General features: G+C 42.9%; 3 protein-coding genes across 5 annotated transcripts in view; 1 reads left to right on the plus strand and 2 right to left on the minus strand.

Annotated features, from left to right (window-relative positions):
• Positions 1-1,515, plus strand: part of FAM184B (family with sequence similarity 184 member B) — a 159,473-nt gene extending 157,958 nt beyond the window's left edge. The window contains exon 18 of the mRNA XM_025922285.2: positions 1,286-1,515. Coding sequence (XP_025778070.1) covers positions 1,286-1,379 — 94 coding nt within the window. The 3' untranslated portion in view covers positions 1,380-1,515. The remainder of the gene's footprint in view (positions 1-1,285) is intronic.
• MED28 (mediator complex subunit 28) lies at positions 836-15,405 on the minus strand. Of its 3 annotated transcripts, none has more exons than XM_086705379.1 (5): positions 15,217-15,405; positions 10,607-10,673; positions 9,822-9,934; positions 8,345-8,570; positions 836-7,493 (listed from the first exon to the last, which is right to left on the minus strand). In XM_086705379.1, exons 1-4 carry the CDS (start codon positions 15,364-15,366, stop codon positions 8,373-8,375), a joined length of 528 nt encoding a protein of 175 aa, XP_086561505.1. In that variant the 5' UTR covers positions 15,367-15,405; the 3' UTR covers positions 836-7,493; positions 8,345-8,372. The 3 variants fall into 3 exon arrangements, with proteins under 3 accessions (XP_086561505.1, XP_086561504.1, XP_025777320.1); XM_086705378.1 differs by having other exon boundaries at positions 836-7,496; XM_025921535.2 differs by having other exon boundaries at positions 836-8,570; positions 15,217-15,404.
• A 3,174-nt stretch (positions 15,406-18,579) lies between these two features.
• The window catches only part of LAP3 (leucine aminopeptidase 3), a 29,180-nt gene continuing 27,220 nt past the window's right edge, over positions 18,580-20,539 (minus strand). The window contains exons 12-13 of the mRNA XM_025922086.2: positions 19,856-19,965; positions 18,580-19,135 (exon numbers count right to left, since the gene is read on the minus strand). Of these exons, the coding sequence (XP_025777871.1) occupies positions 18,946-19,135; positions 19,856-19,965 (300 nt within the window). The 3' untranslated portion in view covers positions 18,580-18,945. The remainder of the gene's footprint in view (positions 19,136-19,855; positions 19,966-20,539) is intronic.

Raw genomic sequence — 20,539 nt, forward strand, 5'->3', positions numbered from 1 at the left:
TGAAGGAATTAATCCACAGGACGCAGTTAGCACAGAACCTGGTACAGAAGCATTCAGTCGATTTCCACTATTATTACTGCCACTACTATTATTATTAAGGTTATTTCTCAAGATTTATTGTATCATCTTGAGATTTTAAGGCCTCTTAATCTGGGTTGGTAGCTCATGCATGATCAATCATCTCAGATACCACCTTATTTTTCCAGAAACCCTTGCAACATGTTTCTCTTTCACAATCATTTCCCCGTTTATTAATTCTCCCTCCTATCCAGTCTTCTTTTCAGAGGCAGAACTTGACATTCTGTGCTTTGAATTTTGCATTTCAGAAATGGCTCCTCCTAAAATGTTCTTTTTTCAGGGATGCCTGGGCGGCTCAGGTGGTTAAGCATCTGACTCTTGATTTTGACTCAGGTCATGATCTCACAGTCGTGGGATTGGGCTCCAAGCTGTCATCTTGGGATTTTCTCTCTCTCTCTCTGTCTGCCCCCCGCCCCCCACCCCCACTCGCACTTGTCCTTTCTCAAAATATAATAATAAAAATAAAGTGTTCTTTTTCCAAAGGCCCTGCATACCTGCGGCTATTGGGAAAAATGGGAGGCACAGACCTTTATAAATGTTGAGTGGCAAGGACCTCCTGTCAGTCAATGAAGGAGGCCAGCCCTTTTGTTTCAAAGCTGCAGAAACTGAGGCCTGGAGCCCTAAGCACACCCCTGTATTAACGGCTAGAGCCAGCTCCTGACTCTGGCTGTGGGTTCATCTCAGTATCATACACCTGTGAATAAGCTAGGTTCCCAGTTTTATATGAAGCTTCACAAATGCAGACAGAGACCAGTCAGCAGGTATACATCGTACTTTCTTGCTTACTGTTTCCTCTTTTCAATTTATTAGGCTAATGTCACAGTCTTATTGAGGTGCGAACACATTAGATAACTTCTGAAGAAGCCAGACATTATAAGGCTGTGTTGATTAACTGTTTCATTCCTTACCTTTTTTATGAGGTTTAGTGTTCAATTTGTGCCTGAAATATAAGTTTATACAATATGCTCATTAGTCTTAAGTAAAACAGTGGAGAACCTCATTTTCAAAACAGGAATTAGATGTTCCCTTCCCACCCCATCTTTCACACCTTGTTTCTAGCCATGAGTGTTGGCCAGTTATACTCATGGTCTTTCAAAGAGTAAAGCAACAGCTTTACTCCCTGAAAGATAGTGGGGTATTAAGTTGTTTACTGAATAATTTTCAAAGCCATCTAAAACAGTCTTTTTGTTTGTTGGTTTGTTTTTAGGACACAAGATGGTGAAACAGCCCAACCCAAAGAAGTCCAGCAGAAACAGGGCTCTGCCCACCAGGAATGGTTTACCAAGTATTTCTCTTTCTAAACTGAGTCTCAGGATTCCATCACCAAGAGGACACCTGAAATGTAAAGCATCTGACTGAAGGAATGAACTAAAAAACCAAATTAACTTGCTTGTGACATGATTTATATATAATAGCCAAAACAAATTTTGGCATTAACATTTCATACTGTTTCATTGTGAAACCAGTGCTTAAACAAAATTCTTGACATTAAGGTGAAAAACAAAACAACATAAACCAGTGTTATCAAAATGCACCCACAGAAAATATTAATGTTACTGATGACCCTCACATTGTATTTCTAGTGTCCATAAGATTTCATTCCACTTTGTGGAATATCAAGCTTTGTGATTTCCATGATCTACTTTAAAAGTGGTTTCACTTGTCCTTAGAATGCTAGTCATCTCCACCTGAAAAGTATTTCTGTGTAAATGACAGAATTACAAAATGCACATTCAACCTCACTAGGAAGAAGAATAAAAGTTCGAAATACTCATGAAAACCAATTACAAACACAAAACAAGGCAAAACTAGGAGTGGATGACAGCAGCCCTTGGCACACTTCGCCTGAGTGCTCTGACTTCCTAAGTCCAGGACCTGAAGTAGACGAGAGAGGGGATAACACCTACCTCAAAAGGGTTTTGGAGAAGTAAGCAAAATAGGATAGGTATGATACCAATCACGAGCTGGAATTAACCACTGCCAGAATTTTTCTGTGAATAACCAAGCCTCACTCTGTCATATGACTGTAGTTTCAACTTGGTCACTTGTGAAAGTTTCTAGAGTATTCTTTGAAGTCAAAGATCTACTGAGCCCAGTCTTTGGGCCTGGGCCCTTTGCCTCATGGTGCATTGCTTCCCCATCACATGGATGCTCAGTACTGTAAGGGAATCAGGACTGGCCATTCATGGTGCTGACCCATGTCAGTCCACACTGAATAGTCTGACCTTCTGATGGAGCAGTGTGATTTGACAAGACTCAATACAATTTGGGCAAAATATGTTCTCAATCCTTTGGTGCTGGCCCCACACGTGGCCATAAACATTTATTCTATGCACTGTCAAATCTTTGCTCTTTGAATAAAACTTTAAACTGGGCAATTAAAAATGGCTGTGACTTGTATTGTTTTCCCAAAGAAAGGTGAAAGTAGATGAAGACAGTTTGGAAATAAGAAATTCACATTAATCTCAATCAGGTCAACTTTAAATGAAAAGTAGCTGCTTACACAATTTTGGGAGAAATGCAATTACAACTCAAATTACAACTGACAATTTAAAGGTAAAATTACTATCTTTTTTAATGTTTTTAAGGTTTATTTGTTTCGAGAGAGTGAGCACACGTGAGAGGGTAAGGGGCAGACAGAGAGGGGAGAGAGTCCCAAGCAGGCTCTGACACACTGTCTCCAGGGCTCAATCCCACCGACTGTGAGTCATGACCTGAGCCGAAATCAAGAGTCGGACACAAAACCAACTGAGCCACCTGGAGGCCCCTAAAGGTAAAATTCCTATCTAATCAAAACACGTGGCCCCAATAAGATAATTTCTTAAATGAAAATACTTGTTACCATACATGTAACATGCCATGTTATTTCTCAGTATCAATTTTTTTTAGTGATCTTGTTTCCTGCTTAGGGTGAGCACTGTAGGATTATGCTTGCATTCTGTGTTTTAAGAACTAAACTAGGGGCGCCTGGGTGGCGCAGTCGGTTAAGCGTCCAACTTCAGCCAGGTCATGATCTCGCAGTCCGTGAGTTCGAGCCCCGCGTCGGGCTCTGGGCTGATGGCTCGGAGCCTGGAGCCTGTTTCCGATTCTGTGTCTCCCTCTCTCTCTGCCCCTCGCCCGTTCATGCTCTGTCTCTCTCTGTCCCAAAAATAAATAAACGTTGAAAAAAAAAATAAAAAAAAAAAAAAGAACTAAACTAGTTTTGTGTTTTAAAAACTAAACTACATACAGATAGTTATACTGTTTATCGAAACATTCTTCCAACACTGCAACTACTGATGACTAGCAACGTAGGCTGCGCTTTAACTCAGCATGACACCTGCTGCAGGGACAGAATTTTATTGAGACTCTACATCTGTTTGATTTCTTTCTTGTTGCAGGTGAGTGAAAGATTCTGTTAAATTTCTAGATTCCACACTGCAATAATTGTATCTGTTAACTAAATCTGAGCATGCTTCTATCATTTATTTCCTTAGGACACATTCCTTGGGTATCTAAATAAAGCATCAAAGGATACATGCTTAAGCTTTTTGATATAGCAGAATTATCATCCAGAAAGTTTCTCTCAAGGTTCCACCTTCACCACAGTGAATAAAATCCTCTCTGTACCCTAGATAATACTGACAAAGAAACTCAATTTGATAGATAAAACATTCTTCTGGTTTTTGTGTATATAATCAGATTCCATCAATCTCTCAAGAGTGAGCGGTCCAGACGTGACAGTGATGGCTTGGGGAAAACAGTGCAGATGAAGAGAAATGAACTGATTCAGGATTGAGTCAGGAGGGAGAAACAGCAAGATTTGGTGATAAATCTTGTTAGGCTCTTTTAGGACAGAAGGAGAGGCTAACATACGGCTGGAGCAAAACTGGAAAGGAAGATTGCTGTAAAGTGTTTCTTAATTAGGGTAGAAAAGACTGAACTCGCTCAAGAAATGGCTGCATATTGTGTACCTGAACCCTTATTAGCTGCTCTAGCATTGATGTAACATCCAACACAGTAGTTGTGAGTGAGGCTACTTGGTCTATAGTCTCTCCAGGATCCATCTGGATTCTGCAAGGGCGACGTTAGGAAATTAAATGGAGCTGTGATAGGGAGCCGTCCCTGCATTCTTCAGATTTCTTAGGTAGGGCTAATCTCCACCATCACCCCTGGGGATGCAATACTATTTTTGATCTACTCCCTCCTGCTAGTTCCTCAGCTGTCTCCCCTCACCCTACAGGTGATAATCAAAGATGCCCCAGGCACTCAGAGTGGCTGTTGACTGTTAAGTCCCGTTAGTCATTATCCCTCCATGGGGAGTCAAGACAGTGAGGTGCTAACCAGCCAACTCCACTGTTCTTGTACACAGTATGCCCCCTTACCTTCCAATGTTTGGTCCTTGTACTGACAATGTTCCCTTCCACTGGGATGTCTCCCTGTGGCACCTCTGGTGGAATCTTCAGCAAGTGGGCCACTGGCAACTACACCGCCATGGGTCTTTCTTGCCAATTGGGACAGTGCACGAGCCAGTCCCCAGGCCCCATCCTACTGCCTGCTCTCAGACCACGTCCACTAACAGCCATGTCAGTCAGGTCCTCCAGGAGCTATCTCCCAAGACACAATTAGAATTAGAAGACATTTATTGGGAATTTCAATGGCCCTCAGCCAAGGACCACCAGAAACACATCTGCAGGGAACAAGTTAGGTTTATTACTTGTTGCAATAGGGAGAATGCTCATTGCGGAGATGGTAGGGCTTCTCAGAAAGAGGGTGTTAGAACCTATTTCAGAATTCTGGCTTTGGTGAGTGATTTCAGACAGCCTAAGGATGCAAGGGTGCACTCTAGATTGGATGCTGTAAACAAGTCGGGGCAATTCTATGACTGGGTGCCTGAAAGAAAATTTTATTTGTTCGGAGCACAGACTAGAGTGAAGATAAAGCTGAAAATAGTTAAAAAAAAAAAAAAAAAAAAGGCAGTTACTCACTTCAGTCAGAAGAATGTTTGGTGGGTTAACACTGTGACCTTATTTTTTCTCTGAGCCTAGACAAAATGATGCGGTGCTTTTGTTTTGTCCTACTTTATCATGGTCTTGGAGCAACTCTGAGTTGGTATTCTGAGACTGTTCATGTCCAACAGGAGAATAACATGGCCTAGTTGGATAAGTGTCCATAACACAGATAAGTATCTGGATGTCAGGGACAGGTTTTTCTTCCCCTTCTCAGGAAAAACCACCTGTAACATAAAGGGAAGAGGAAGCCTAAGGCAAGAAGAGCCTTCAGACTATGGTGCAGGTTGACACCAGTGAAAGGGAGGCCAAGGAAGATTTGGGCAAAGAAGCTCAGACAATAAGACAGCACCAAGAAGTCTTGGCCAGGCCAGTGGGAGCTCCAGAGCAAAGACTGCCCATGAGGAGTCCCATGTTGAGCAGGAATGACCTGGCTTCAGTACCCCACCTGTGTCTGATCACAGCCAGGGAGAGTAAAGAAGATGGAGTGGCCAGTAACCACCATGAGCACAGAGATGGTGGTATGGAAGGGGCAGGCTGAAAAAGGAGGAAGAGAAGGAGAGATGCTGGAGACTGTGAACGAGGGGCAGGGAGATAGGGCATCAGCTCAGGTACCGAAGGAATATTGAAGATGGGAGATGAAGAACTCTTGTGAGCCGCAGGGAATGATCCAGGAGACGGGGGATGTGGAAGACAGACACCACCCAAGGATTAAGCCCTAGAGAAGGTGACTGGCCTGGGGCCCAGAACCCTGGTGGAAAGGCTGGTCCCACACAGGGTAGGCACTTCAGGAGATGGAACAGGAAGGGAAAAAAGGAGACCCTGAAGATGTGGGTAGGTTTGTCCTTCTGGGACTGGAAAAGTAAGGGAAATCCTAGCTGATGGTTTCTTCTCACTGAAGACAGCAACTCAAGAGCGTTTTCGATGTTAATCACCAAGAGATTAAAATGATGTTCATAGCTAAGACTGAAAAGTTGTATTGACAGAAAACTCTGAATTCATAATAAAGAGATGGCAATAACTGGTACTTGCATGAATTCAAAATATTTTCACTAAGCACCAAATAGAATAGTTCCCAATCTTTTCACTAAGAACCTCTTTATTACTCAAAGACTGCCTAAAACTTAAGCAGTTTATTTAGGTTTTTAACCAAGAAATCAAAGCTGTTGGGATGCCTGGGTGGCTCAGTCGGTTAAGCATCTGATTTTGGCTCAGGTCATGATCTTACATTTCGTGTCAGGCTCTGTACTGACAGCTCAGAACCTGGAGCCTGCTTCAGATTCTGTGTCTCCCCCTCTCTCTGCCCCTCCCCCACTCATGCTCTGTCTCTCCCTCTCTCTCTCAAAAATAAACATTAAAAAAAAAAATTAAAAAGGGGCACCTGGGTGGCTCAGTTGGTTAGGTGGCCGACTTCGGCTCAGGTCATGATCTCATGGTTCATGGGTTCAAGCCCCGTGTCGGGCTCTGTGCTGACAGCTCGGAGCCTGGAGCCTGCTTCGAAATCTGTGACTCCCCCTCTCTCTGTGTCCCTTTCCCAGCTCATGCTCTGTTTCTGTCTCTTAAAAAATAAATAAATGTTAAAAAAAAATTTTTTTTTAATTAAAAAAAACAAAAAAGAAATCTAAAGCTGCCAATCAGAGCTTCGAATTGGCATGAAGTGACCAGGTTAACAACCCTGAGGTCATATATTGTGAGTAAAACCTTTTTTTAAAAGCTTTGTTTAACCTATACTGAGGGAATTTGTTAGCCTCAGGCTGTGTACCCCACACACGGGCACACAAACAAAAATGACTAAAAAGTATTACGCATAAAAAATAAATAATAAGTGGTCCCTGTACATTCAGAGAGGAACAATGCCTACTTCTAATGAGAGGCACTGAGACAGATGCAAATCACTAACCTCCGCAAGGAGAACCATGCAAGGTTGGTAGAGAGAGAGGTAGTCCTGTGTCTTGATGGGTGAGGCAGAAAGCATGCAGTGGCTTCAGGGACCAGATGGCATCAGACCAAACAACCATGAATGGATGGGTATCAGTGTTATATAGGGAGGGCCTTCAAGGCTGAAGGAAATAAAACACTTCAGGACACTGAGTCACAGAAGTATTGCCTGTTCGGAAGACAATAGAGCATCTGTTTTGGGTAAAGAGATGTAATCTGATTAGATTGTAAACAACGAGAAAGGAAAATCTCATCCAAGGAGCACCACACACAATGCCGGTCTGTATTTCTCAACGGCAGCTCAACAGAGAATCTCACTGGCCCATGTAACCAACAAGAGGGTAAAATGTCTTCCCAAATGCTGAGATCCCATGATCTTCGAAGATGGTGAGTCGCTGAGAGTCACCTGCAGCCCATTCTCCACCCCAAGACCCCAGTCCCTTGGAATCAATGTCACTCATTAGCAAGATCCTTCCTTAATGAGAAATTCTGCTACAAAAAAAAAACAGAAACAAAAACAACACAAGCAAACAAAACTGAAAGTGAAAAGAGATAACCAACCATAGCAAGCTTTAACCTCTCATACTGCGCGTATACCTCAACTGTTGTGCTGAGCACAAGGTCTACCCCCTTACTTAAAATGGATGCATCACTGCAGAACCTAACAATTTACCATATCACTGCTCTTGCTACACACCCCCACCCCAAAAGTGAAAAAACACCACACAAAATATAAACTTACCCCAAATAAAAGTCAACATCAACTTAAGGATTCTATGTATTAATACTACACTAACTTAGGATATGATAGTCCTTTCAACCTATTTACAAAATACCCTCATTTTGAGAGCTCTGGAAGCCTTATGGACATTGCTGCATTAGATTCCTCTTCTTGAGGTAATTCAAAGTCTTAAAATATGCAAATTTACCTATTTTACTATATTACCTTGAGGGGTAATTGTTATAAAAGGTCTACAACCAAAATCCTCATCCTCTGATTCTCAGATCAAATCATACAAACTTTTCCCTTCATATTATATAAGCTAATCTAAAATTGGAAACACAAAAAGACTTAGTCATAAAAAAAATACAAAGAAACATAAAAAGGAATCTGTAAGTGGCATCATATTAACAGCCTAAACTTTGCTAAAGACAAAAATTTACTTGATCTACCAAAACCATTTTATAAAGTACTCAAGAAAAGATGTTTATAAAACTAGGGGAACATTTTAGGTGAGACCATCAAACAAAAATCATCTCATTCTTTGGCAAAGAGTTCTTCCAAAATGTCACGTCCACAAGAAGTGATGTTTGTCAAAACTGTGCCTAGGCTGACTCACACCAGATCCCCTTCAGGCCCGCTTTGACTCAGCTTTGCTTCATGGGTGCAGGGATGTTAGCAGACGCCTGCTCGAGGTAGGCCAAGGAGCCCTGAGGGATTTCGGCTGGCTTTTTGTGCTGAGCGTTGATGTCCTCCAGCACCTGCTGCCAATGCCTCAGTTTTGTCAAGTGCTTCTGGACCAGAGCATCCTTCCGCTGCAATTCATTCCTTAGTTCTGAGACATCCTACAAACAAAGACGATTAAGTCAGGGCAAACTCATGAAAAATGAAAATAGTTCCTGATTAGGTAAGAGCACTAAGAAGTAAACTCAAAGAGAATCAATTCAACCTTTGTACATCCAACACTCTGCTTGGCTCCTCTATCCGAATAATACACAGCAACTCCTCTAATGGAAGATGCTGCGTAACGCTGGGAGCTTTTACTTTTCATTTCCTTTTAATAAGTAATACAGATGTTCCAATATTCCAAAGTACCAAAGGGCAGGCAGAGAAAATCAGGCTCTTTCCCAACCTGATCCCCAGGCACCCAGTATTTCTGTCCAAAGGTCACTGCTGAGAATCTGAAACATATGTTAACAACCGTTTAAAAGAGTCCACGCCACTATTCTATCAGTTTGGGCTGAAGTGTTAAAATCTCATCTTCAAGAGCTTTTTAAATGAATATCAGCATTGTAATTCTTTATGAAGGCCTGGCATTGAACACACCTATATTCTTAGTCAAGTACTCAAATCAGGAAATGCTCTGACATAATAAATTATAAGAGTATCATCTTATCATTCACATTCTCATCAGCTGATATCAATTAATAAAAAGAAGGTTTTCAATTAATTCAGCAGCTTGTGGGAGTAGTTACTTCAAACAGTACCAAAAAACAATCATGTCAATGTAGTGTTTCTCATCAGGGGCATGACTGGTCTCTTGGGCAAGACAATTCTCTCTTGCACACTGCATGGGGCAGGCTTTGGCCCAACACACTAAATGCCAATGAAGCTTCCCAGTCATCATGGCAACTCCAACACATTTCCAAATGCCCCAGTTTCAAACAACTGAGATAAATGAAACCCTGAGTCTCAAGGAACCTGGGACAGAACATTTAAGTTTTGATTCCTTGAACAAAACTTGAGCCCTTCCTGTGTGTAAGGCAGCTGGGGATACACACAAATCACAGTTTCTGTCCAAAATGAACTTATCATCTATATTAATGACTTTTCAACCTTTTTCAAGCAGCAGAAACTTTTCTTTAAGAGAAGTCGTCCAGCAAATGAAACTCTGTTTGAAGCCCAGCTTTCCACCTCCACCCCTGGCTCCACTACTTGCCCAACTTGTCGTGAACACTGACATCTAGCAACATGTGTATTCAATCTGTAAAGCCTACTATAACTCATGGGAAAAGGGTGTATCTCATTTAAAGCATAGATGGAATCCTGACCATATGTGCTCTTCCTGAAAGTTGAAGAGAAAGTTGAGTTCATACCTCTTTGATAACTTGCTCTGGTTTCTGGACAGATAACTGCAATCTTTTTTGTAGGAAAAAACATTCCGTCTGTCTTGCAATATCCAGAAATTTCTGGATACACTGATCAACACCTTATAAAAAAAGACCAAAATATTAAGAAAAACACTAGACACATATATCGTCCTCATAAATGAACAGTCAAAAATATCAAAACAGCACCTTCCCCAAGATGTAATCTGGAATTTTAATTCTGACAATAGAAATACTGACTCCCAACCCCCATGTGTTAACCAACATTAAATAGCAGATAATTTGCGTTTATATAAGGTTAATGAGACCTCAGCACAACACAAAAGTTCTTCTGAGGAAAGACAATCCTGACATCCAGCAATTAGAATCATGACTTCCAGTTAAAATGTAACATGTAAAATATAGTACAAAACAATCAGAAACAGTGGTTGCTTCTTGGGACAGAACTTGGGCAAAGTCAGGGAAACACAAGAGACTTTTCTCTGTAACACCTTCAAAAAATAATCAAAACTTATTTTTTTAAAAAAACAGCACGCATTGTTGGTTATTACTGTCCTATACAATATGGACAGCACATTATAACTAGCTCATTATGAGTGTGACATGTCAGTTGATAAACCGAACAAAGAACCAGCAGTATATAGAAATGACTGCATAAATCTCATTCCCTGGAAAAGTTCTCTAAGGATACAAACAAAACCGTAAAGTGTAAAATAAGCAATCAGGAATCTTGCTGAAGGCAAGAACGTGGTCTACAAAGAGTGAATTCTTACCAGTTCTAATTTCCTCCTGATCTGTGCCATTGACATAGTCCTGACTCACAAGAGAAGCAAAGCAAGCCTGTGTGATTCAAACATACAAGAAAAAAATGTCATTCACATGTCAAAAATATTACTTCAGAGTAACAAATAACTTCTCTTGAAGTTATTCAATGAGTTGACACAGTCTGGGTTTACACATTGGCTGACAAGATATCCTGCTAATGAAATAACTTGGTAAACTAAGTCCATGAGACACATGGAGGGAGAGCTTCCAAATGAGGCAGCTGGTATTTGCAAGCATCACGACCTGGCCTCTCTCCTGCCACTCGCCCCTTTCACCAGGATCCCATTCCATACCAGAGCCTGGGCGCCTGGTCCAACTCCACTTAAAGCCCCTCCCTCTGATGCTTACATGAATTGTACCATCACCCTATTAGGGCTCAGATAAATCATTACCTCCTCAGAGAGGCCATCTCTCTCTACTCTTTTGAAATGGCTTGCTCTATCCTCATGCCTACCTTTATTGTTTTTCACGCAGTTAACTGACATCATTCCATTCTTCTAGTCCATTATCAGTTGTCCCCTGCCAGCAGGTGGGAATTCTGCATATCTTGTTCTCATACTCCTAGAGCAGGAATACTGCTCGGCACTAAGTGGGTGCTCACTAAATACACGTTAATGACAGACGGGACAACCTAAGAGCTTGCTATCACATAGGTAAACAAGTCCGAGAGAATTTCTCTCAAGGGGCACCGATCTAGAGGAATACATGATTCAGCCAAGCACTTCTGTGCACAGGAAACCGTCAGGAAATGCATAAAGAAGGTCTATCACAGGGCAGTGGGATCAGAAAGAGAATGTGAGAGCTGGTGGGGAGCAGTGGGCAGAAAGGAAGCCTCAGGGCATCTGGGTGGCTCAGTCAGTTAAGCATCTGACTCCTGACTTCTGCACATGTCATGATCTCGCAGTTCTAGAGATGGAGCCCGGTGGGCAGCTCTGTGCCAGCAGCACAGAGCCTGCTTGAGATTCTGTCTCCCTCTCTCTCTGTCCCTCCCCCCGCTTGTGCCTTCTTTCTCAAAATAAATAAATGGAAGGAAGGGAGGAAGGAAGGAAGGAAGGAAGGAAGGAAGGAAGGAAGGAAGGAAGGAGAGAAGGAAACCTCAGGAAAGCACAGCCCCACCAGCAGTGAGCAAAGTACACTGGTGTGAGGCAGGCATATCTGGGCCCAAATTTAGGCCATCACCCACATGTGAGGGCCCTTCGGGAAGCAACAAATTCTGCTGCTAGAAGTTTCCCCTATTTGATTTATAGAGAAAAGTCACAGGACTCCTCCTGGGAAATCCCTGTAACACCTCAAGAAATCCGAAAAACAAATTGCCCATTCTGTGTATTACGTGGAAAGATAACGCCTGTTGGATTTGGGATATGACTAGGGCACATCTACTCTGTGAAACCTGTGAGTACTGGAAAACATCCCACCCAGGAGGCCAACCAGGCAAACCAATCAACAATGCTGCTCCCTCACAACCAGCAGGGCCACCAGGCATAGTGAAATTTGATCTCAGGAATTTTCGCTCCCTCTTCCCTCTTTAAAAAAAAATAAAGGAAGAAGAAATCAGGGGCCCCTGGATGGCTCAGTTGGTTAAACATCAGACTTGGGCTCAGGTCACGATCTCGTGGTTTGTGAGTTTGAGTCCCGACATGGGGTCTCTACTGTCAGCATGGAGCCTGCTTCAGATCCTCTGTCCCCCTCTCTCTCCCCTGCTCTCACGCTCTCAAAAATAAACATTAAAAAAATTTTTTAAATTCTATATACAGGTCTTCATAGACAGGTGAGCAGTTGTATGGAGAAATGTGTGGTAGTCTATAAAAAGAGTATGCTTGGGGCGCCTGGGTGGCTCAGTCAGTTGAGTGTCCCACTTCAGCTCAGGTCATGGTCTCAGAGTTCATGGGTTTGAGCCCTGCGTCTGGCTCTGTGCTGACAGCTCAGGGCCTGGAGTCTCCTTCGGATTCTGTGTCTCCCTCTCTCTCTGCCCCTCCTCCACTCACACTGTGTGTCTGTCTCTCTCTCAAAAATAAACATTAAAAAAATTTTAAAAATAATTAAAAAAAAAGAATATGCTTCTTAGAAGTATGCATAGGGAGGCACCTGGGTGGCTCAGTCAGTTGAATGTCTGTCCAACTTTTGGTTTCAGCTCAGGTCATGATCTCAGGGTTTGCGGGTTTGAGCCCTGCATCAAGCTCTGCACTGACAGCACAGAGCCTGCTTAGGATTCTCTCTCCTTTCACTGCCCCTCCCCCATGTGCATGCATGCTCTCTTTCTCTCTCAAAATAAATAAACTTAAAAAAAAAAAACAAGGGGCGCCTGGGTGGCGCAGTCGGTTAAGCGGCCGACTTCAGCCAGGTCACGATCTCGCGGTCCGTGAGTTCAAGCCCCGCGTCAGGCTCTGGGCTGATGGCTCAGAGCCTGGAGCCTGTTTCCGATTCTGTGTCTCCCTCTCTCTCTGCCCCTCCCCCGTTCATGCTCTGTCTCTCTCTGTCCCAAAAGAATAAATAAACGTTAAAAAAAAAAATTAAAAAAAAAAACAAAAACACAAAAACAAAAACAAAAACGTTAGAAGTATGCGTAGGATGGACAGTAGGGAGGCCCAAGTAATAGTCCTCATTTGCACAAGCCAAGGGGTTGGCTTTGGGCAAGTAATTTCTCCTCTGAGCCTCAGTTTCTCCATTCATAAAAGGAGAGGATGGTCTCCAAGACTTCCCCCCACAAGAATGCATGATCTCAACAAACTCATTACATTGAAGAGCATTTACTGAGCAACTAGAACGAGAAAGCTAGAGACCTAAAGGGAGAGCCCCCAAATAGAAATGAAAAGTGGGCAAGCAGGTGCCATGAACCACTGCAGGTTACAAAACAGAGGCCCACACAGACCACAGTGAAATGAAAAGGAAATGAAAATGTGGCCTTTGAGCAAAGTCCTGAGAAGACCAGATGGGTGATCATGCAGCAGCAGAGAGCCAGCCCAGGTCGCACCACTCACTCCCTTTCAGCTGGCTTTGTCTGAACGCCCTTTTGGGTTTCACATTCCCTGGGAAGTGCCTTTGGCAGCCACACCCATGTGTGCTCTCAGAGTACCCCAGGTTTTCTTCTACCAGAGCAGTGATCCCCCAACACAGCAACTGCCTGCCACTCATCTGTTTCTTCCACCCGGCTGTCTTGAGTTCCTTGATGGCAAGGACTGTTTTCTCTGCATTCTAAGCACCAAAGACAGGGCCACAACAGGCTCCTTCACTGTTTGACAAATATCTATCAAAACTATTGCTACCTGCTGCCATTGTATTAGCACTGATGGGAGAATAAAGGACAGATCCATTGGGGAAGTGATGCGGGACTTGGGAGAAGGCAGCTGGAAACCCAAAGGGAAAACAAACAGCACATGCAGAAGGAGTCTTATGTGCCTAGAAGGAAGAGAAAATTGGAATGAAGCAGAAAGCTGAACATGCAGAGCTGGGAAGACCACAGTAACCTTTTGGCTTTAACTCAAGAGTGACAGCATTAGGACACTGGTGGTTGGCTCTGGCCAAGACATCTACAGGGCCGGTCTTTCAACAAGCTCTCATGACTGACCGCCACCTCACCTCAACGCTAAATGCTGCTCTAAAGCTTACCAAACCCCTTCCTTTCTGGCTTGGTACCACTGCAAAAGCATCTCATTCTCCTCCCAGATAGATTTGGATATCCTTCAAATCAGTTCCTTATCTCCAACCTTTTCAATGTACACTCTCCAGTAAAAACATTTTTGCCCATGCAGCCCCAGTAACAGTCATTTACAAACCATATTCATGTTCTACTCTGCTATTACACATAGTATAAAACTCACACGACTAGGATTTAAAATGTGGGAAAGGGGCCTGCACTTATAAGTTATTTGATTTCCACACAATAATGGCTCATCTTTCACTTTAGGGACCACTGGAAACCATCTTATTTTTAAGCACTAACTTATTTTTACCTCTCCTTTGTCTACTACCACTCCCCATTTTCCAACTTCTAGAGCAGAACTCGGTTTGGGTCATCCCTGCCTCCCTCGCTCCCTAACCCCCAGCTTGCTTTCCTTCTCCCCCCGCCTCTCCTAGTACCAACTTCAACACAGCAACTTTTACGTAAGTCCATTTCATCTCCAAGAGTCCATTACTTCAGGGCCGTTTAAGGGTGCAGCCCAGCGGAAAGGAACAGGACGTAGCAGTGTGTCGTTACCCTTCGTAGATCCACCAGTACCCTACACGCAGGGATGCGGGGAAGAGCGCTCAGGGATGGGGCCAAGAAAGAGTAAAACGGGAACCACCGACTGGGAACCTAGAAGGGTCCAAGGCTGGGGGTGGGCAAACTTGAAGTCCACGTGCTTCCAGAAACAAAGTCTAGGTCTCCGCCAGCAGGCCTGCGCACACTTCCGGCCACCACTCAAAGTGGAGATTAAAGCAAGTAACTTACGTTCTCTGAGCCTCTTCCCCGATCTGGAAGCCTGTCGCGAGCATCACTGAAAGGGGCAAACTGCCCAGGTGCAGCTTAGGGTTCAGGTAAGAAAGGAGGCTGGGAACGGACGCCGCAGTCTCATCTTACCTCAAAAGAGGACTCCAACTCGTCCACCAACGTACTGTTAGAAGTTCTCGGAGGGCCTGGCGCTGCCTGAAGAAGCGAAGCCTGGCCCCTGGAGTCTCCGGGATGTCCAGGCGGCTGTCCGGAGAACATACCTCCCAGCGGCGCCGCCATTTCTGAAAGGGTGGGCAAGAGGCCCACTGCGCCTGCGCAGGAGCTGGCGCCCGCGGGTCACGGGGCACGCACGGTCACGTGACACCGCAGGCCGCCGCGGGCTTCTGTCCAGCTCCAGGGAAACCGTAGGTTTGGTGGCATCTCCCTTTTCTCCTCGGCCAGTAGGCAGCCAGACTTTTAGTGACCTTAACTGAAAGCTTTGACCGGATTTGACGCAGTTGTGGGAGTGGAGGATTCAGTGACTACGATGGAGCGAGCCCTTCTCCAGGAGTCAGGATGCTCCTGTGCAAATCCCGGCTTTGCCCTTAAGATTTGGAAGGACTTTGGCCAAAGCTGCTCTCTACGGGCTCAGGTCACCCCGTTGGTAAGAAGGAGGGAGGCGCCCCTTTATTCCACAGTTACCGAGCGTTTACTGTGTACCTATGACTAATCTAGTCAGTGTGGGCAGAGCGGGAACAAAGTGGCAAAGTTACCCCTACATTCTCTGTGCGGAGAGACCGGTAACAAAAACATTAACATTGTTCAGGCTCCCTGTGTGCCTGGCATTGTTCACCTTAGATATGTATAGTTAATTAAAGCCACTATGCTAATGTCTTTCAGTAACTTGCTTTTTAACAATTGTTTATCTCTTCAGAAGCTAAGTGTTTGTCCCATTATATTTAATTTCACAGTTTTCCAGCACATTTATTCTTGGCCCTAGACTCTGTTTACTCTGGGATTTTAACAGTCACCCCAAGTCTTTGTTCTCGTGGAGTTCACTACTGTTTTTGTGGGAGAGAGAGACACATATATAGCAATATCATGTAGAGATAAGTGTTTTAAAAAAATGAAACCCGGTAAGAATTTGCATAGTGATGGATTTGAGATGGGTAGCTGGAGAGGTCCGCTCAGAGATTCTGCGCTAGAGTGACGGAAGTAAAAATTTACGTAGAAAAATCTTTCTAGACGGGGGCAGGGGGGTGCCTGATGAAAGAAACTGCCGGGCATATTTAAGGAACCACAGAAAGGCCAGTAGGGCTGGAGTGAGGGACGCAGGGCACAAGTAATCAGAAAAAGCAGAGGCTCCCCTTTGCGAATCAGGTCTCAGATCAAAAGTCATCTTCCCAGTGTCCATCAAAATTAGCCCCACACGCCCAGCCACTTCACCCTGCTTAATTTTCTCTACAACATTTAAGCATCACCTGAAATGACCTTGTTCATTGTTCTTCATTAACAAAAGTCACCAGACACATGTGCACCAACAGGAATGCAAGCTCCATGAGATCAGGGCCTGCCTGTCTTGTGTACCTGTACTCTCAACACCCAAAACTGCCTGGCGTGTTTGTTGACTGAACAAAAATATAACACCATAATGGAACTAGTGGACTCCAGCAGTTCCCAAACTCTTTTTGGGTCTTAAGACCCCTTTATGCCTCTACAATATTATTGAGTACGACAAACATTTTTGTTTGTATGGGTTGTCAGTATTCAATTAAAACTTAGAATAGGTAAAATATCTACTTATTAAAACTGAGAATTTAAAATATATAAAAATAAACCAGTTAATGTTACCATCAATGTTTTAATACATATAACTTTTATAAAACCAAAAAAGAAAAAAAAAAACCCATCGGAACAGTGGGAATCACTTCACTTTTTTGCAGAAGTAAAAGACTTCAACGCTTCCCATCCTCATGTGGTCTCCAACCCCAACAGCCACCTGGGACCGTGAGAGAGACTTGAGGCTGGGGGGTGATTCGCATTTCCCAGTCTGGATATCCAACCACCATGGATGGGGCCGCTTCAGTTTGGGGGTTCTCTACTTCAGCTACCACGTAACACTATCGTATTCTAAACCACTACTGTTTTGGCGTGCAGCGCAGCCATGCCTAGACCTCCCTGATAGACATGGGTAATACCACCTGCCTCAGAGCGTGGTTCTGAGATGAGTGAAGGGTTTGTGAAATACCTGGCAGCCAGATGCATGTGCAATGACAGCTAAATTTCATCTCAGCCAGACTAAATAAGCACATGAATCCAAGGCTAAATCATGCTTTTTGGATCCCATGCTCTAATAAACACAAGAGTTGTCGTTCCTCTCTTTATAAAATGCCTTTGATAGAAAGCTTTCTATCAAATCCCTGCTTCACCTTCAGAGTCACCTAGAAGAAACCGAAATGCTTCTAGTTTCCCTTCACAAAGTGGTGGTTCCACCTTTTTCCATCTTTCCTGGCAAAGTACCTTCTGGACATGGATAATCAGGGGCACCTGTGTTTCCTCACTATTCCTGCATGATTTTAATTCTAACACAAATGTGCATTCCCATACCCATTCCCTCTCTATAAACCACTTAAGACACATAACATCCTCTTACATGTCACATTTCTTAAATATTAAAAACAACTCCAATAAACATGTTTTCTGTCAAATGTTCAATCTTAAAAAAAAAAAGGTATAGATAGATCCAATTCATGGGTAATTTGTTCACCTAGATACAAAAAAGTAAAAAAGAGGAGAGGTTTGTTCTATCCTAAATCTGCACAAGTAGAATTTTGTTGATTGGTTGTAGTCCCAGGTGATAAGCAATACTCTACCCATGAACATTCCTTTTATTGGTGTTTTGTTTTTTTTTTAATGTTTATTTTTGAGAGAGAAAGACATACAGTGTGAGTGGAGGAGGGGCAGAGAGAGAGGGAGACACAGAATCTGAAACGGGCTCCAGGCGCTGAGCTGTCAGCACAGAGCCCAACACAGGGCACGAACCCACGAACCGTGAGATCATGACCTGAGCTGAAGGCTCAGTTCAACTGACTGAGCCACCCAGGTGCCCCTCTTGGTCTGGTTTCTTCACTTAAATATATTCCACATCTATTCAAGCCACTGTATTGACAGAAAGCACTACAGTGTAATAAACAATTAAGAATGCCAGCTCTGGAGAGAGGCCCCCTAGTGTTTAATCTCTGCTTTCCCACTTACTAGCTTGGTGACATTGTTGGCATGTTATTAACCCTCCCTCTGGTGCCTCATTTTCCTCATCTGTAATCTGGGGATAATAGTACCTACCTCACCAACTGATAAGCTCATCACTGAGTACTCTAAAGTGATCATTAACATTGGAGAAAATACTGTATCACTATGCCCCAACTTACTTAGTTCACATAACACAGCCAGAAAGAGACAAGTTATAATTGTCACTGAGTTGACAGTAATACAGAATACCAGAGCCACACCAGCGAGCATAAAAAGTTGGATTTATTTTTTCTGACAAGTACATAGGAACCTTTAGTTTGTTCCTAGCATCACAAATCTAAAATACATTTTGCTCCTCACTTAAAAACATCTATTCTGAAAATCAGGTAGTTTTTCAACATGTAATCATTTATAGAATATCTTAAAAGTCATTGCCAAGCAAGATTATTAGCTTTACCTTTATAAATCTCTACTTAAAATGGAAAAAAATCAAGATAATCAAATTTTCTTTTGTTCTACATTTTTAAATACCATCCTTTGTTTCTCTTAAGGTTTTCATCCATTCATTCAAAAATATTTTGAGGCTCAACTGCTCATTTAAGAGAACTGAAAAATTTTAGAGGATCTGAACTAAGCACTATCTTGACTGAAATGAAGCAAGAACTCTATCAGGGTCCTTGTGGGCCTCCCGGTCATGCCCTTCCGCAGATACGGAATCTCATCTTTGTTGGTCATCACACCTGCTATATCTAAATGTGCCCACTTAGGATGAGTCACAAATTCTTTCAGGAATGCTGCAGCTGTACATGCTCCTGCAGACCTGAAGAGAAAGACAAAAGCCATTGTTTAATGCCATGTAAATGTGCACTGACCATTTCATTAAGATCCTCCATTCGTGCTAAGTAGCTCCTTTGAGCAGACAGCAAAAGTCAAGCTTATGAGATCTACTAAGAACTTAACCCAGAAACCACTTTCAGAATATTTATTCTCAGACACAGCTTTAAGGTAAAGAATAAATTCCAGATTCCTCTTCCCCATGGTAATAAATTCACTTACTTTTCATCATTTTCCCTTACCATTTATTTACAATAACTTTTAGGGGTGCCTGGGTTGCTCAGTTGGTTAAGCATCCAACTCCTGGTTTCGGCTCAGGTCATGATCTCATGGTTTTGTGGGTTTGAGCCCTGCTTCAGGCTCTGTGCTGGCATTGCAGAGCCTGTTTGGGATTCTCTCTCTCTCTCTGTCTCTCTCTGTCTCTCTCTCTCTCCCCCCCGCCCCCCCCCCCCTGCTCACGCTGTCTCTCTCCAAATAAATAAATAAACTTAAAAAAATAAAATAACTTTTAGATTTGAAAACATACAAAATTTTGAGAACCAGTTGGAAAACACCTTGAAAATTAAAGACATTAGGAATTAGTGCTTATGAACACTGCATCAAAAGAAAATTGGCTATATTTTTCTGTGAAAGGGCATAAAATTAAAGTGATCGTTTTGGTAACCAATGATTATAAAGGTGTACTTTTATAGCTCATTTTACATACCTGTATTTTCCAATGTTATTAACATCAGCAAGCTGGCAATCTACAACTTGTCTTGTATAATGTTCAAAGAGAGGCATCCTCCAGACACGGTCCCCTGTTTCAATGCTGGCCTAGGGTAGAAATAGGTACAATAGTTAGAAGACTGCATGAAGTAGGTTCTGGTTAAATTCATGGCACTGATGTATTCAATGCAGGAAAGAAAGAACTGTTCTCTCTGACCTATTACTCTAAAACAGGAAACTATACAACCAGGTCCAGAATCATTTCAGTTAATTCAAAGATTTACTTAAGAATTATAAAAGAAACCAAGAATGTTGTAAAATGTCCCACAAATTTGTAGGATATCTGCTAAAACCATCAAATATTATGGATTTCAATTTACAATAATCTGGTATCCAGCAGTACATGCAGGCTTTGTGGGACTGATTAGGGGGAAACAGTCTTCGTGATGCTCATCACCTCAGTGTGCTGGGGAAAGACATGTCTGAAACTGCACCACTGAAGACCAGAGCCTAAGACAAGGTGAGCTTATTCATTCACATAATCAAAACCACACTCGTTCACATTCACCATTTACTGAATCGCTACAGAGCACCGCCAGGTGTTGGGGATATAAAGAAATTTAATGTCTGAGCCATCAGAGGGCTCAAAGGCTAGTAGGGGAAACAGATACACAGACTGTTT

This window comes from Puma concolor, chromosome B1 (assembly GCF_028749965.1).
Source record: "Puma concolor isolate L17-30 chromosome B1, mPumCon1.1.hap2, whole genome shotgun sequence".
Lineage (NCBI taxonomy): Eukaryota > Metazoa > Chordata > Mammalia > Carnivora > Felidae > Puma > Puma concolor.

Bases quoted from the DNA above. Each gene is read 5' to 3' on its own strand.
- MED28 (XM_086705379.1), bottom strand. From the start codon at position 15,366: ATGGCGGCGCCGCTGGGAGGTATGTTCTCCGGACAGCCGCCTGGACAT. The intron at 10,674-15,216 runs GTAAGATGAGAC...TGAATCACACAG, and splicing joins AGTTGGAGTCCTCTTTTGAG to GCTTGCTTTGCTTCTCTTGT. The intron at 8,571-9,821 runs GTATGAACTCAA...CTTTGTTTGTAG, and splicing joins CAGAGCAAGTTATCAAAGAG to GATGTCTCAGAACTAAGGAA.